Here is a 17,960-nt window from a genome sequence, read left to right on the forward strand (position 1 = left end):
GGCTAAAGAAGTGTAGCCCTGCAGCCTAATTCGCATACTATCCATACTAAATAGTATTTGAAATAAGAATTAGTATGTCTCAAATCGTAGTATGTTGAAAAGAGTATGCCAAAGATCAGTGTTGGGGGTAACGAGTTACAAAGTAACGGATTACAGTAACGATATTACTTTTTTGAGTAACGAAGTAAAGTAAAGTATTACACTTTAAATATCGGTCACTACACTACTTTACTAGACTATAGGAACGCGCTTTCGTGCGTTACCCGAGTCGTGTTTGCCTGTGTGTGAAGTCTTGATCTGTTTACGTGCTTCGTGCATGCGCTGCGTTTGCTTGCCTGAGCAATGTTGCCATAGAGATCGATTTGAGTGACGTAGCTCCTAGTGCGAGGGAGACGGGGACAGTGGCGATCTTCACATTACTTTCACTTTAGATAAACATTTTCACTTTTCTATGGTCCAGTGATAATTTGGAAAGAAAACAGAATGCAAGCCTACATGTTAATATAGCAACAAATGCAACCTTACATGCGTGGAGAGGGGCAATTAAATGCCACATTGCAGGATGTTTTTTTTTAATATTCCATTGCGCTACTTTTTTGTCGTTTTTAATGTAAACATTACCAGGCCGTTTGACTGTTGCGCTTGCATCTCTTCCATACGTTTGCATGGTATCGTGCATGCATGACGTGGCTTTATAAACACGGCACCCAAGAAAAAAAAGAAAGAAAAAAAATCATCTCTAGACCTGCATAACGCATTTTAACCGCAAAACGCGACCTGTGAATGGCCCTGCACTGATTAAGAGATAAATAGTGCATTTTTATTTCAATGCTTTTATTCAACTGAACTATTTTAAACACTTCTACATTATTTTCTAGCTCTGTTCATGTAAAAAATGCACGTTCTTAAATGGGCGAGTTTTCAACTTTATCTGCAAGATTTGGCCTTGACTCACATTCATTATCTCTCTAAAACACAAAGTGACCTTTATTTTTATATTTTTCATTGACCTTTTGTGTGTGTGTGTGTGTGTGTGTGTGTGTGTGCCATGAATCTAATAAAAAGCTGGTTTTGTTTTCATGTTTCCCAAAGCCTGTGTTTTGAAACTTGTCATTTTAAAATGACCCCATTATAGCCTCCTTTATCCTGTTGTTTGTGGATTTTACATGAGGCATATTTCTTTGTGCAGACAGAGATATTGTTCTTTCATATGGTTTTACGTGGCATTTTGTGAACATTTATACAGTTAACACTGCTGACAGGCTAAGTGTGATGATAGGGCTATGATATCTGTCCATGTACTCTAAATTAAGAAACGGGAAAGTAAAGTAAAAAGTAGTGAAGTTACTTTTCAAATGCAGTAACTAGTAAAGTAATCTCATAACAATTCACAGAAGTAACTAGTAACTAATTACTTTTTTTGAGTAACTACCCCAACACTGCCAAAGATACCCGGATGGTTTACTATTTCCAGTCCGAATCCGAAGTGCGGATCGACACACACTCTAACGGCTGATATTACACACAACCCATTGCGACGAGGATTCGATTAGAACTACAAACGCTGATAAAAAAGTGTTAAAAACTACAAACATGACAGATGTGCGAGTCAGACGGTTAAGTTGAGAGGTTTAGATAAAGGTTTGAGTGATCAATATCAGTATTTAACCTGACGAAAAGATATTTATTCAGTGCTGTCCAGATTATAATTAATCTGCAGCAGCATTGTGAACTTTTGTAATGACACGTTTGGCCTTTAACTTTTAAAAGCATCATTATATTTAAACTGCACACACATGAGGAGAGCCTCTGCATTAAAGACACACACGGCAGATCAACGAGCGGCTACATTTCTCTCCCATACGATAGTTAAAATCCTCCACGTTCAGTTTAATTTCCTGTGACGATGATTGACAGGGCAGTTTAAACGGTTATGGGATGCACATAACTAAGCAACAGAGTCCGTTAGAGATGACGAAGTAGTCCCGAAGCTTGCATACTCTTCTGCTACTCACTCAAAAGTATATACTTCACAAAAAGAGCTCATACTTTTAGGGCGTAGTATAAGTAGGCGAATTGGGACGCAGCAAGTGTTTGCTGAGAGTCACATGATGTCTCCTCTGTCCTCCCTATTTATGACCCAAACTAACAAGTGCCCAGGGACCGCTTCCTTATCCGGCTGTTTTAACACCGCGCAGCTTGAGCTGAAAGTATCTGTATATAATACAGTGGACTTCACTAAAGCTATAGTGCACCACATCAGTTCATCATCACATGAAGTGGAACTAGGACTGCGATGCTTTACAAACAATGAGTTTCTGACTCTACAATCTAATTGGCTGATCTGGATTTAAATTGCCAATGCAAAATGTTTTTTAATCAATCAGTCAATCGTCAATATGTATATGTCGGTCAAAAATGTATGGTAACACTTTATTTTAAGGTTCAGTTATTAACTATTAACTACTTGCTTATTAGCATGCATATTACTTGCTTGGATATTGTCTGTTTATTAGCACTTATAAAGCACATATTAATGCCTTATTCTGCATGACCTTATTCTACATCCCTTAATCCGACCCAATACCTAAACTTACATGCTAGAATAACTACCTTACTAACTATTAATAAGCGGTAAATTGGGAGTTTATTGAGGCAAAAGTCGTAGTTAATAGTGAACATGTGTTCCCCATACTAAAGTGTTACCAAATGTATGTATGCATATCATAAATAAATAAGTAAAATGTAAGACACACACATACTTTTATGTTAGATGCAATTGATCGCGATTAATTTATTTGATATACATCTATATTTTTGCCCATGTATCAATTTTTGACCATAACATAAAATAATTGTTGTTTTATCATATTGACTTTAATTTTAAAATCGTTGCAACAGTGGTTGTCGTTAAGAATACACTCTAAAAAAAGCTTGGTTGTTTTAACCAAATGTTGGGTCAAATATGGACTAACCCAGCGATTGGGTTGTTTTAACCCAGTGGTTGGGTTAAATATTTACTTAAAACAACCCAATCGCTGGGTTTAAACAACCCAATTGCTGGGTTAGTCCATATTTGACCCAACATTGGGTTGTTTTTTACCCAGAATTTTCTAGAATGTGCATATTATTATATATTAGTGCTGTCAAATCGATTAATTGGGATTAATCGCATCTAACAAAAGTCGTCAAACTTTTATATTAGATGCAATTAATCGCGAAATCGAAATTGATACAGTAGTATCTTACATTTTTTAAGTCAGGATGCACTCAAAAAAATGCTGGGTTGTTTTAACCCAATGTTGGGTCAAATATGGGCTAACCCAGCAATTAGGTTGTTTTAACCCAGCGATTGGGTTGTTTTAATCCTGTGGTTGGGTTAAATATTTGCTTGAGACAACCCAATCGCTGGGTTAAAACAACCCGATTGCTGGGTAAGTCCATATTTGACCCAACATTGGGTTGTTTTTTTTTACCCAGAATTTTTCAGAGTTTGTGGAAACCACTGCCAAAGAGGGTTAAGCATACTTTCTGTTGTTCCTCAGAACCTTTTACCATGGTAAAATGACTGTAATGTATGGCCTCTTGCTTCCCTCATGCTGCTATTGTAGTTTTGGTTTGTTTCTGAATTAAACTTGTGTTTGGTGTGTCGTGAGTCTCTGCTGCTCGGCCACCTCAGTGTGACCGCAGCTTTATTAGGATGCATCGCCACCAAATACCATCATATTCTGATGCCTTGACAGCTGTACTGACCCGTGTTCTGACGTCCCACTGTTTGAGCTTTTTTAGGAAAGTGTCACACCTTCCAATTTAGTGTGTGCTTCAGCTCTGTGACAATGGCAGTTTGATGGGAAGACACGCAGGAGTTTGTCCTTGGCACTGAAGATGACAGCGCAGTTGTTTGCTGTTGCTGTACTCAAGCAGAAAACAACTGTGGACTTCACCAGCCGCAATAGAGGAAGATACAGTAAACACACACGATAAATAAAACAGACTAGCCATGACTTTATTAGTATTGATCTTAAACTGCTGACAACAAATGACTGTTGGTGTGTGTGAGTGTGTGAGTGTGTGTGTGTGCACACACACTAAACCTAACCCAAATCCTTACAAATGTATTTTAACAATACAATCTTTTGAGTATTCGTATGTAATTGAAATTGATATCATTATTTGATCTATTTATTTACTTCTTTTAATTGGTTGTTCAACTTTGGGGATGGGCTTAATGTGTTTAAAAACATTTTAATGAACTGCTATTATGACAATAATCTTATTAATGTGAAATAAAGATTGGTTGAAAGTACTTATAACACACACACACACACATTCAATTTTCCCATTTTCTGTGACCTAATCTAAAGTGAGAACTAATAATTTGTATATAATCTTTTAGCAAATGATTTATAAATACTTAACCTAACAGTCTACCAATACTCTTTAGAGTTAGTTGACATGTAGTTGCAAATTTAGTATAGAAATAAGTCGAAATAAAGCGTAGCCGTAAAGGCTTATTATAGGACTTTTGGATTGAAGCCCAACTGTTGCAGTGGCATCTCTTGAGATTTGATAATAGCTGAAAGTCAAACCTGTCAAACTCATCTTTTACAATCACTTCTGCTCAGTGAGCCAGAGACTAACGCTAAGGGGACAACTGCAAGGAGTATGCAAGCCGATTTAACATTTAATCCTTAAAATGTACTATTATCTATTTTCATGCTACTAGTACTTATTAGATACTAACTAGATACTAGTGCTTATTCATTAGACACTAGTGCTTTTTCATAGTACTTATTTCGATAGTGACTAGTAAGTATTCTTTTTTTACTAATAACAAATTTTTCATTTTTGTCATTGACTTCTATGAGAATCTGTTATTCAGAAATCAACTACACAGTTCAAACTAGTATGCATTTACTAGATATTAGTAGTTATTCTTTAGGTGCTAGAACTTATTCATTAGATACTAGTACATATTAAAAATAGACAACTTATTCTATAGTTACTAGTACTATCTAGCGGTGTAACAATATATCGCGATATAAAAATATGACGATATGTATCGTTGATAGAACCGATATGATTTGCGATATAGTTGTTTTATCCAAGGCTCAACTTGCTGTAGTCGGCCTATTTATAAGGTATAATTCACCCAAACACAAATTAACAAATGTAGGCTACCACAAACGTAAATTGTCATCATGTACTTACTCACCATCGTGTGGTTTTTCATTTAACTTCCAAACAAAAATGAAGATATTCTTTATGAAACCTGAGAAATGTATGTCCCTCCATTTTTACAATCCATTCCTCTCAAACTTAAAAGATGCAAAGAACGTCATAAAGGCATGTAAAAATAACTAATCGAGTGTGTAATCCAAATCTTCTTTAGTTTTCTGAAGAGACACAATGGCTTTATGTGATGAATATATATTTAACATGACGCACATACTAGTAAACACGGACGTTCGAGTGGTTGCGTGTCGCGCGAAAACAACATGAGAGAGTAAATGCAGAATTAAAGGGGGGGTGAAATGCTGTTTCATGCATACTGATCTTTTTACACTGTTAAAGACTTGGAATCCCATACTAAACATAGACAAAGTTTCAAAAGTTAAGGTGGACGTTTGATGGGAGTATTTCTTTGTCAAAAATACTACTTCCGGTTAGTTATAAGTTTCGGCAAGTTTTTTGAGATCATGCGTCCCCTTTGACGTTAATGGGGGCGGAATTTCCTTGTATGGGCCTTACGGACAATTCTACCGGAAGCGCGTGAGAGAGAGAGAGGGAGAGAGCGAAAGCAACAGGCTACGCCCATCAAAGCGCTGGCTTGTAGGATGCGCTGGACAGGTGATGTGCACATAACAATGTCACCAAAAAAGTGCGTTTTTGGTTGCCAGACCAAGACAGTCCTGCACAGATTCCCCAAAAACCCCGCATTAAGGCAACAGTGGATGGAATTTGCTTTTCCGGATCAGCAACTGAGTTGCGCGAATGTTTATATCTGTTCGCTGCATTTCGGTGCCGACTGTTTCATAAACAAGGCCCAGCTCGACGCCGGATTTTCCCAATCGCCTAATGCTGAATGATGGAGCAGTCCCAACGTTAGAAGGGTGAGTGAGACTGCTTCAAATGTCTGTGTTTTTTTTAGTCCGCTTACTGTCTACACAAACCACGCGTAAACACACAAACACACGTGCACAACTGCACTTCCCACATGTACACCTTCAAAGACAAAAATACGACGATATAATTCAAGTATAAATATGTAAATAACACAAGCCGCTAAGCATATTATATAGTTAGTGTATAACTTGTACCACATAGAGACGTCCTGCTCTAGTCGTTTTTGCTGCTGCTCCTGTTCAACTGCAGCCTCTGGGTCTGATTCCGGATCATAGATGTATGGCTGTATCTGATTAAAAGCCATATTTTTATTTTGAATAAAGTTTTTTTCCCGCTGTTAGGGATGACACAGCTTTACGACGCACTCGACTCAACATAGCAGCAGCGAGCACACGTCATTATTTAGCTCCGCTCACACGACACGCCCCCACCCGCTCGGTTTTTTTCGGAAAGACTCGGAACAGCGCATCTTTCTTATATAATTATTAAAAAAATAAAGACTTTTCGGAGATATGCAGGATGCAATGCTACTCTATAGGTACTCAAGATTGACATGACACTGACTGAAACTGAGTGTTTCACCCCCCCTTTAAAATTCTTCGATGAGCTGAATCTTTACAGTTTGAGACTAGCGGTCATTTTAACGAGCTGTCTTGCGATTAGAGCTGTGACGGATTGCATTGATCATCTGAAGTGTGCGTGCTGCCGGAACGGCACTCCTCAGAGTGAAAGCGCAAACATCATTTAAATCACCAGATCACATTTAGTTTTAGTGGTATGATTATTCAAAGCATTTAAGATGGTTCATTCTTAGTGCATTAATAGCAGGGGAGGCAGGGCATAGCAGGCATGGGGAGAGATGCTGCCTGCATTGAAAGCGTGTTTCAGTGATTACATTAATAATCTTATTACATAGAATCATACAACAACTATACATAATGTTTAATATAACGTATAATTGTAACAAACTGCTCTGAGACAGAAAGGTTGGAGATCCAAACGCAGTATTTATTGAAGGGTAATCCAAAGTCGTAGTCCATTAAACACGCAAAAGGTCATACACAAGCAAGCAATCTGAAAAGGCAAACAAAACAGAAGGAACAGGCAAAAGGGTAATCCACGGAGAAGGCAAGAAATCAAAGACCAAGATACATGAAACCAGGGAAACGCTCAAATGCAGTTGTGACACTAAACAAGACTTCGCAATGAATGACAGAGATAACCAGGCTTATATAGGCAGAGGTAATAAGGTGATGAGAGACAGGTGTAAACATTGAGTGCTAATGAGTCCTAGGGAAAGGATTATGGGTAATGTAGTTTGTGATGGAGTGACAGTCCAGGGTGGAGTGCCCTCTGAGGGTGATCACGGGCACTCACACTGGTGAATTGTGACAATAATAATGCAATGGGGGAATATTTATGAGCCCTGATAATAAAACACAAATAATAATAATAATAATAATAATAATAATAATAATAATAATAATAATAATAATAATATAATCATAAAAAGGTAAAAAAAAAAATTTTTAAGTTTATTTTGGCTTAAAATATCGGGATACATATCGTATCGTGAGTTCAGTATCGAGATACATATTGAATCGTGACACAAGTGCATCGTTACACTCCTACTATCTAATAAATAAGTACTTGTAGCATGAAAATAGATACTAGTTTGTTTTAAGGATTAAATGTTAAAACGGCTTGCCATATCAAGAGCTGTTCAAATCCATGAGTTGCAAGACTGACCTTTCCTTTCCTGTCTCTTTTATTGCAGAATAAGGTGCTGAACATCGACGGTGTGAGGGTTAAACTACAGGTGAGCATCCTTTCTTGCATGCAACTTTTTAATGATGTCTCAAGATGGCTGTCGGTTAACAGCTTTACTGCATCAAACCGGTGTGGACCAGAAACGGCCCTTTCTGCAAGGTTTACACCATGAAAACATGATTCTCTTCCGCAGTCTTTTTGTCTTGCTTTCCAGAAAAAATATCCAAACATTTCTAAATCAAGGGTAAATTAGATAGAGTCGCAAAATGACTGTTTTAAATTTTTTTATATAAATGTCTAAATTAAGTGATTAAAACAAGAGCAAATATCTGTCAGTGGGATCAGGAAAATCTACATAATTCAAAGGGAACACAAATGTATTTTTCTGACCCCGTTGGCAGATATTTGCTGTTATTTTTCAGAAAACAAGTACTTTTGCTTCTCCAGTAAAAGTATTTTGATTTAAGAATGTTTAGATATAAACAAGACAAAAACAATATTTTTTTGCAGTGTAAATGTAATATCTCATATCTCAAATGTGTACAATTTTTAACTATTACGAGTGATAAGTTCATCACTTACTTTCAATGTAAGTAGCGTTTGGGTCTGATAGCATCTGTCAGCATTTATATCATCACAATAAACCCATGAGTAATTATGTGATTTAATTATCTCTGATGATATCTTTGCTGTTTTAAACCCTGAGGTGAAGCCTTTGCTCCTCTGGCTGATATTGACTACAGTAAACAGTGAGCGCGCATCTTGAGGATCAGCTCTAATGAGAGTTTAACGAGGCTGTCATTAATCTTTAACGCTCCATTAGCCGCACGACTCGCACTAGTGAAAGATACACACAGACTTGAGTGTGTGTGTGTGTGTGTGTGTGTGTGTGTGTGTGTGTGTGTGTGTGTTATAAACCTGACAGACTGCAGCTGGATAACACACTCATATTAGTGTTACAGTTACAGGACATGATTTAAGGTTGTAAGTGTAATTACTGTGGACCATCCGACAGGGTGTGTGTGTGTGTGTGTGTGTTTGTTTTTGTGAAATATAAGGACGCAAATGTGTATAATGCCATGGGTATGACACAGGTATTACAGGAGAGGGTGATATATGAGGACATTACCCATGGCCCCACTTTACAAAAGGCTTATAAATCACACAGGAGGAGTTTTTATTAGAAAGTAAAAATGCAGAATGTGTGTGTGTGTGTGTGTGTGTGTGTGTGTGTGTGTGTGTGTGTGTGTGTGTGTGTGTGTTTGGTAGGTTTGGGGGTAGGGGCAGTGTAAGGGGATAGAAAATATGGTTTGTACAGTATAAAAACCATTACACCTATGGAATGTCCCCACATTTCACAAAAACAAAAGTGTATTTGTGTGTGTGTGTGAGAGAGAGAGAGAGAGAGAGAGAGAGAGAGAGAGAGAGAGAGAGAGAGAGAGAGAGAGAGAGAGAGAATATGTATGTGTGTGAGATTGAGTGTATGTCAGTGTGTATGTTCTTGTGTGTGTCAGAGAGAATGCAGTCTCTCTCTCTCTCTCTCTCTCTCTCTCTCTCTCTCTCTCTCTCTCTCTCTCTCTCTCTCTCTCTCTCTGTGTGTGTGTGTGTTGATAGCGGTTATTAAAAATAATCCTTCCACATGCTTTCGTTGTGAATCTGTTTTCACACACCAGGAATTATCGCTGGAGCGGCTGTGGTGGCGCTGTTTAAGAATCTCATTTTAAAGCCATAATTCACCCAAAAATATATAAAATTATCTTCAATCAGAATGAGATTTATTGCAAAAGTCATTCTTAGAAGAAAATGTCAGAGAAACTTCAAGAAATGTTTTTATCTTTCATTGGGATCATTTTATGGATTTAGTTTAAATTAATTTTCATGAACTAAGTAACTCGTAAACATACTTTATCAGTAGAGCATTTTAAATAACCCATTAAACATGAAAGTATTATGCACCATTAATTTCTCCTTTTATAAAATCTTTTTTTGGCATTAGTGTTTTTCTAAGAGTGTTTGTTTACACACGCTGGGAATTTGTCTTGGTGTCAGAAAGCTCTAAATTATTTACTTTATAAACAAAAGAGGTTCAGCTTAAATCATAAATACATAACATGAAATATTGTGCAATGGAAAGCTTCCGTGTCTGAGTGTGTGAGTGTGTATGAGAGTGTGTGTGTGTATGAGAGGGAGAGCGAGAGAGAGAGAGAGAGAGAGAGAGAGAGAGAGAGAGAGTTTGTGTGTGTGTGTGTGTGTGTTAGAGAGGGAGAGCAAGAGAGAGAGAGAGATTGTGTGTGTGTGAGAGAGTAAGCTTGAGTGTGTCTTGAGTAAGCGTGTGTGTGTGAGAGAGTGAGTGAGAGAGTGTGAGAGAAAGTGCACGATCGTGTGTGTGTGTGAGAGAGAAAGAGAAAGTGCACGCTCGTGTGTGTGTGAGAGAGTGAGTGAGTGAGAGAGTGTGAGAGAAAGTGCACGCTCGTGTGTGTGTGTGTGTGTGTGAGAGAGTGTGAGAGAAAGTGTGCGCTTCTGTGTGTGTGTGTGTGTGTGTGTGTGTGTGTGTGTGTGTGTGTGTGAGAGAGAGAGAGTGCACGCTCGTGTGTGTGTGTGTGTATGTGTGTGAGAGAGAGTGTGTGTGTGAGAGAGTGTGAGAGAAAGTGTGTGTGTGTGAGAGTGTGAAAGTGTGCGCTCCTGTGTGTGTGAGAGAGAGTGAGCGAGTGAGCTTGAGTGTATGAGTGTGTGTGAGAGAGTGAGTGAGTGAGCTTGAGTGTATGAGTGTGTGTGAGAGAGTGAGTGAGTGAGCTTGAGTGTATGAGTGTGTGTGAGAGAGAGTGTGCGAGTGAGCTTGAGTGCATGAGTGTGTGTGAGAGAGAGTGAGGGAGTGAGCTTGAGTGTATGAGTGTGTGTGAGAGAGAGTGAGGGAGTGAGCTTGAGTGTATGAGTGTGTGTGAGAGAGTGAGTGAGTGAGCTTGAGTGTATGAGTGTGTGTGAGAGAGAGTGAGTGAGTGAGCTTGAGTGTATGAGTGTGTGTGAGAGAGTGAGTGAGTGAGCTTGAGTGTATGAGTGTGTGTGAGAGAGAGTGAGTGAGTGAGCTTGAGTGTATGAGTGTGTGTGAGAGAGAGTGAGCGAGTGAGCTTGAGTGTATGAGTGTGTGTGAGAGAGAGTGAGTGAGTGAGCTTGAGTGTATGAGTGTGTGTGAGAGAGAGTGAGCGAGTGAGCTTGAGTGTATGAGTGTGTGTGAGAGAGAGTGTGCGAGTGAGCTTGAGTGCATGAGTGTGTGTGAGAGAGAGTGAGGGAGTGAGCTTGAGTGTATGAGTGTGTGTGAGAGAGAGTGAGGGAGTGAGCTTGAGTGTATGAGTGTGTGTGAGAGAGAGTGAGTGAGTGAGCTTGAGTGCATGAGTGTGTGTGAGAGAGAGTGAGTGAGTGAGCTTGAGTGTATGAGTGTGTGAGAGAGAGAGTGAGCGAGTGAGCTTGAGTGTATGAGTGTGTGTGAGAGAGAGTGAGCGAGTGAGCTTGAGTGTATGAGTGTGTGTGAGAGAGAGTGAGTGAGTGAGCGAGCTTGAGTGTATGAGTGTGTGTGAGAGAGAGTGAGTGAGTAAGCTTGAGTGTATGAGTGTGTGTGAGAGAGAGTGAGTGAGTGAGCGAGCTTGAGTGTATGAGTGTGTGTGAGAGAGCATGTGAAAGAAAGAAGCACGCTCCTGTGTGTGTGTGTGTGTGTGAGAGAGAGTTAGTGAGTGAGTCAGTGAGCGAGCTTGAGTGTATGTGTGTGTGTGTGTGAGAGAAAATACACGCTTGTGTGTGTGTGTGTGTGAGAGAGAGTGTGAGTGTGAGAGAAAGTGCACGCTGCTATGTGTGTGTGTGTGTGTGTGTGTGTGTGTGTGTGTGTGTGTGTGTGTGTGTGTGTGTGTGTGTGTGTGTGTGTGTGTGTGTGTGTGTGTGTGTGTGTGTGTGTGTGTGTGTGTATGTGTGTGTGTGTGAGAGAGAGAGAGAGCAAAATCTTCTTTATCGAAGGAGACCTGCCCAAGAAGGTTCATCATTACATGATGACACATTTAAAACTAAACACAACAAAATCAGAATATATGCATGAATATAAACAGAAACTATAAATCTGTCAAAATCCAGCCTCTTCAGTCAAACGAGCATACTTTGAGAGCCACAGCGTGTGTTTTAAAAATAAAAATACAAACATCACAGTCTGTTCGACACACAGGATCCCGTCTTCATATGATTGAGCCGTTTGCCTTTTAGTGATTATTTGTAATTTTTGGAGCCCATTTACTTTCATTGTGTGGAGAAAACGGCGCATATTCTCCTTTTGTGTTCCAAGACATGAGGATGGGTACACAATGACAGCGTTTTCATTTATTTAGTCTGTGTGTGTGTGTGTGTGTGTGTGTGCGCGCGTGCATTATCTCCCAGGCTTTATTAATGTCCTGCTGGCCTGCTTATCAGCATTCATGTCTGCACATCGGTGTGAAACATGACCTGTGTATGTGCGTGTGTGTGTGTGTGTGTGTGTGTGTGTGTGTGTGTGCTGACGGGCTGCTCTTATCAGGACAGGGACGGTGTAATAGGTCTTGACCTCGGCCATAAATCCACATTCTGGTCTTCTGCCTCACATCATTATCACACCGGCTAATGAAAGCTTCAGATCTGTTTGTGAGATGAGTGTGTGAATGAAGCAGGTTAAGTGTGTGTGTGTCCTCTCGCTCTGCAGATTTGGGACACGGCGGGACAGGAGCGATTCAGGAGTGTGACGCATGCCTACTACCGAGATGCCCATGGTGAGTTGCACTGTATATTTCAATATATTTTCTGTGACCCGCCGTCTCTGTTCAACTTTCTCTTAACATCAAACTCCGCTTCTCTCGTGCCGGAGCTTGTGTTGTGTTCAGGAACTGTGTGTTTCACTCGTAGCCGAAATATGCACTGACCAGTGTTGGGTAAGTTACTTTAAAGGGGCGGTGAAATGCTGTTTCGTGCACACTGAGCTTTTTCCACTGTTAAAGACTTGGATTCCCATCCTAAACAGAGACAAAGTTTCAAAAACTAATGTTGGACGTTTGATGGAGTATTTCTGTGTTAAAAATACTCCTTCCGGTTTCTCACAAGTTTCGGAGAGTGTTTTTCGAGTATGGGTCGGCTTGACGTTAATAGAGCGGAAGGTCCTTGTATGGGCCGTACGGGCTCTTCTCCCGGTAGGGTGTGTGTGCGCGTGACTAGAGCGAGAGAGGAAATGCACGCCCATACACACTCTCAGCTGCAGATCCAGTCATCCATGAACACTTATGTCGGTTATAGTCTGCGCCGCGCTCCACTTTATTCCTATGGGTGACGTCGAGCGACTTCAACGCTTCAGCACAGCATTCTGGGAAGGCAGCGCTGCATTTGAACCGATTTGAACGCAGAAATGACGGGAAGCTTCACAACATCGCTTCAGTCGCGTCTCAAAGTGGATCTCCACGGTCACTGCTGTCAGGACTTCACCAAATCATACCAAAGAAGTGTGTTTTTGACGGAGCGGTCCCAGCGATAAAGGTTCGGTCCTGCTTTGGAAGCAGCCGGTGAGTTAAACTGCTTCAGATGTCTGTGCTGTCGGCTATCGTCGCGTGAGTAAACATCAGTAAACGACACGATCGCGTGCTTCGTCATTCAGATGCGCTAACGGACTCCATTGTTGTTCTGTGTATAACGTTACACTAGTCTGACGTGCAAAACCGTTTTGCTTGCTACTGCTAAGGTTTAGTCGCATACAATAGTCCATAAACCGAATCATGTCCTCATAAACTGCGAGTAAACACACACAAATGTTGACAGGCCACTAAATACAGTCCATACCACAGAGACGGACGTCCTGCTGCTGCTGTTTCTCCTGTTCAGTTTATTTCAGCCTCCGGATCTGATTCTGGATCATTATCTGTGATAGCCTTGGGTTTCTCCACGCTTGAGGACGTCACCGCTTTGTTCGCGCTCGTCATTCTTTAGCTCCGCCCACACGATACGCCTCCAGCCGCTCGTTTTTTTCCGGAAAGACTCGGTACAGCCCATATTTCTTTTATAAATATAATAAAACTAAAGACTTTTCGGAGATATGAAGGATGCAATACTACTCTATAGGTACTCAAGATTGACATGAGATTGACTGAAACTGAGTGTTTCTCCCCCCCTTTAAAAAAGTAATGAATTACTAATTACATCTTCAATAATGTGATTAGATTACTGTACAAATTACACTCTTCAAAAAATGTTTAATTACTTTCTAAATCCAAAATCAACCTCGACTGGTTAAAGGGTTACTTCAGAGCATATGGCTTTGTATCAGTAGAAACCCTGGAGTATATTCAAATGACCGTGCTCCCCCCTCTTATATCCCCCTGAGATGAGAGATTTATGCATTTTATTTCTGGAAAAATTCCTCTTGTGACGCAAATTGACGATATTGTGAATGTATGCCGCGAATGTGGTCGCGATTACCTCAGCTCTCATCACGAGAGCTCATCAGCTCATTTATGAGGTTAAATGTAATCTGACTCCTAATCTGAGTTAGTGCTGTGAGACTCACGCGGCGACTCGATCGTTATATTGAACACACACGTTCAGTATTTAATTGTACTTTCTGAACTCAGTCACAGTAATCCAGTAGCGGTGGCTGTGGGAGTGGCCTCACAGGGCAGCGAAGCATTCTGGGAATTGTAGTCTTTCATTCCCCATGAGACAAAAATACGTGTTCTGTCTTTTCTCAGTCTAGAAAGCACCAAATTCAAAAATAATTTCACATTTCTATTACATTGATGACCCAGTTCAAATACAGATTCATCTTCCCAGCGCTGAAGTACCCCTTTAAGTGATTCAAGGATAGACACAGCTCTTAATTCATTCAAATAGATAATATAAAACTACATAAATTATTCTTATTATCTGACCAAAGTATTAGAAATGTGAGAAGGATAGCCCCCCCCCCCCCAAAAAAAACCACACAAAACAAAACAAAAAACAAAAAACATCCATTTTAAAGTTAGACTTTAAATGTTTATGTTAATTCCACTATTGCATTATATATAAATGTGGTAACACTTTAGTATGGGGAACACATATTCACTATTAACTACGACTTTTGCCTCAATAAACTCCTAATTTACTGCTTATTAATAGTTAGTAAGGTCGTTTTTGGAGCGTTTAGGTATTGGGTAGGATTAAGGCAGCGGTTCCCAAAGTTTTTTACCTGCGCTCCCCCTTCTATGTCCCGAACGGGTTCGCGCACCCCCAATACCCACTTCAAAAAAACAACAAAGCTTTGTTTAATCGCCATATAAAGACTCATATTTAATCATGCGCAATAACCGGAACACGAATGACAAGAACAACATCAAAAAAGTTTCAATATAATGCAACAAAGCTACGCACAAGCTTCCACTTTTAAGAGGATGTGACGGACAGGCTCAGTAACAGAAAGCACGGTTATTTTCAGCCGCATAAAAGAAACATTGCAGCAACAGGCCTGTAGAGCTAGCCTCATCATCATCATAACACAACGGTTATGGAAATTACAACGACAGTACATTGAATTAAATTGCAATGAAGTTACAAACGATCCACAACAGTAAAGAGAATAAGGTCCGAGATAGATAAAATAAATATACATGAGGATCAATCTGAAGCTTTTCAAGTGCGACAATAAAATTAGCGTACACACGATCCACAACATAAAGTAAGAAAGAGATCAAACATAAAATGTTTCTCTATTCTCTCCGTCTCTTTTTCCTCCAAATCCTCACTCTCTCTTGGTCCCTCTCCTCCTTCGTCACTAACTTTATCTAAGACTATCCCCCTTATTTAAGACGTCCCACTGAAAAACACAACAACACACAATGACAAACTCACTTAAATAGGCACGTTTACATTTCACTTTGAAACCAAATCTTCCGCGATCATCTTCTCTTTTTTTTATTGTATGTAAAAACTCATGAAAAAAGCACCACACTTTGGGAATCCCTGGATTAAGGGATGTAGAATAAGGTCATGCAGAATAAGGCATTAATATGTGCTTTATAAGTGCTAATAAACAGCCAATATCCTAGTTATATGCATGCTAATAAGCAACTAGTTAATAGTTAATAACTGAACCTTAAAATAAAGTGTTACCATAATTGTTCTACAGTCTAAACACGGTATTTAGTTAGTAATTAAATTACACAAAAAATAAGAGTAATCCCTTACTTTACTTTTTCAAGGGAAAAGAAATTAAATTATAATAATAATAATAGATTTTATGTATAATGCACTTTTCATTCCGAAGAATCTCAAAGTGCAACAAAGGGGGGGAATAACAACAAAAAATGAATAACAAGTAAAAATATAGAATACTACAAACAATCAACCAACACAGAAAACAGAACAGAAACAGAGCTGATGGTGAACAGAAACAGAGCTGATGGTGAACAGAAACAGAGCTGATGGTGAACAGAAACAGAGCTGATGGTGAACAGAAAACAGAGCTGATGGTGAACAGAAACAGAGCTGAAGGTGAACAGAAACAGAGCTGATGGTGAACAGAAACAGAGCTGATGGTGAACAGAAACAGAGCTGATGGTGAACAGAAACAGAGCTGATGGTGAACAGAAACAGAGCTGATGGTGAACAGAAACAGAGCTGATGGTGAACAGAAACAGAGCTGATGGTGAACAGAAACAGAGCTGATGGTGAACAGAAACAGAGCTGATGGTGAACAGAAACAGAGCTGATGGTGAACAGAAACAGAGCTGATGGTGGACAGAAACAGAGCTGATGGTGGACAGAAACAGAGCTGATGGTGAACAGAAACAGAGCTGATGGTGAACAGAAACAGAGCTGATGGTGAACAGAAACAGAGCTGATGGTGAACAGAAACAGAGCTGATGGTGAACAGAAACAGAGCTGATGGTGAACAGAAACAGAGCTGATGGTGGACAGAAACAGAGCTGATGGTGAACAGAAACAGAGCTGATGGTGAACAGAAACAGAGCTGATGGTGAACAGAAACAGAGCTGATGGTGAACAGAAACAGAGCTGAAGGTGAACAGAAACAGAGCTGATGGTGAACAGAAACAGAGCTGATGGTGGACAGAAACAGAGCTGATGGTGAACAGAAACAGAGCTGATGGTGAACAGAAACAGAGCTGATGGTGAACAGAAACAGAGCTGATGGTGAACAGAAACAGAGCTGATGGTGAACAGAAACAGAGCTGATGGTGAACAGAAACAGAGCTGATGGTGAACAGAAACAGAGCTGATGGTGAACAGAAACAGAGCTGATGGTGAACAGAAACAGAGCTGATGGTGGACAGAAACAGAGCTGATGGTGAACAGAAACAGAGCTGATGGTGAACAGAAACAGAGCTGATGGTGAACAGAAACAGAGCTGATGGTGAACAGAAACAGAGCTGATGGTGAACAGAAACAGAGCTGATGGTGAACAGAAACAGAGCTGATGGTGAACAGAAACAGAGCTGATGGTGAACAGAAACAGAGCTGATGGTGAACAGAAACAGAGCTGATGGTGAACAGAAACAGAGCTGATGGTGAACAGAAACAGAGCTGATGGTGAACAGAAAACAGCTGATGGTGGAAGTCTCTGTTAGCTCCGCAGCACACTGTGGTCCACTCCATGTTTCAGATTTCTCCCAGCGGCAGTGTCCCGATGACATCGTCGAGGCACGACAGCTGAAGACCAGATGATGGGTCTTCTTCATGATGATTCAAACGATGGGGATCGCTGCAGCACCATGCAGGAGGCAGAACATTCCTCCGGGCACTTCTGTGGACACACCGGGGCCGGCGCAGATGTCGCTCCACGGTCGCAATGCAGGACGGAACAGCGGCGCAGCCGAGAAGCAGAACATCCCAACATCATGCCGGACGCCGACGACGAGAGCCCGGATGACGCTAGCCCGGTGCAAACTTCAGCCACCATGCAGCTTAAGCCCAAGGGAGACCACCAGTGAGCACCCGCGGCGAGAAACATCAAATGTCCTCCAAACCAGAAACCAACCGCAGCAATTCAAACGTAAACATTAGAGAAGCGGTTGAAAACG

General features: G+C 40.4%; 1 protein-coding gene across 1 annotated transcript in view; it reads left to right on the forward strand.

Annotated features, from left to right (window-relative positions):
• LOC137056504 (ras-related protein Rab-26) overlaps positions 1 to 17,960 on the forward strand; it is a 123,798-nt gene that overhangs the window by 43,233 nt on the left and 62,605 nt on the right. The window contains exons 3-4 of the mRNA XM_067430624.1: positions 7,904 to 7,945; positions 12,608 to 12,674. Of these exons, the coding sequence (XP_067286725.1) occupies positions 7,904 to 7,945; positions 12,608 to 12,674 (109 nt within the window). The remainder of the gene's footprint in view (positions 1 to 7,903; positions 7,946 to 12,607; positions 12,675 to 17,960) is intronic.

This window comes from Pseudorasbora parva, chromosome 21 (genome assembly GCF_024679245.1).
Source record: "Pseudorasbora parva isolate DD20220531a chromosome 21, ASM2467924v1, whole genome shotgun sequence".
Classification (NCBI taxonomy): Eukaryota; Metazoa; Chordata; class Actinopteri; order Cypriniformes; family Gobionidae; genus Pseudorasbora; species Pseudorasbora parva.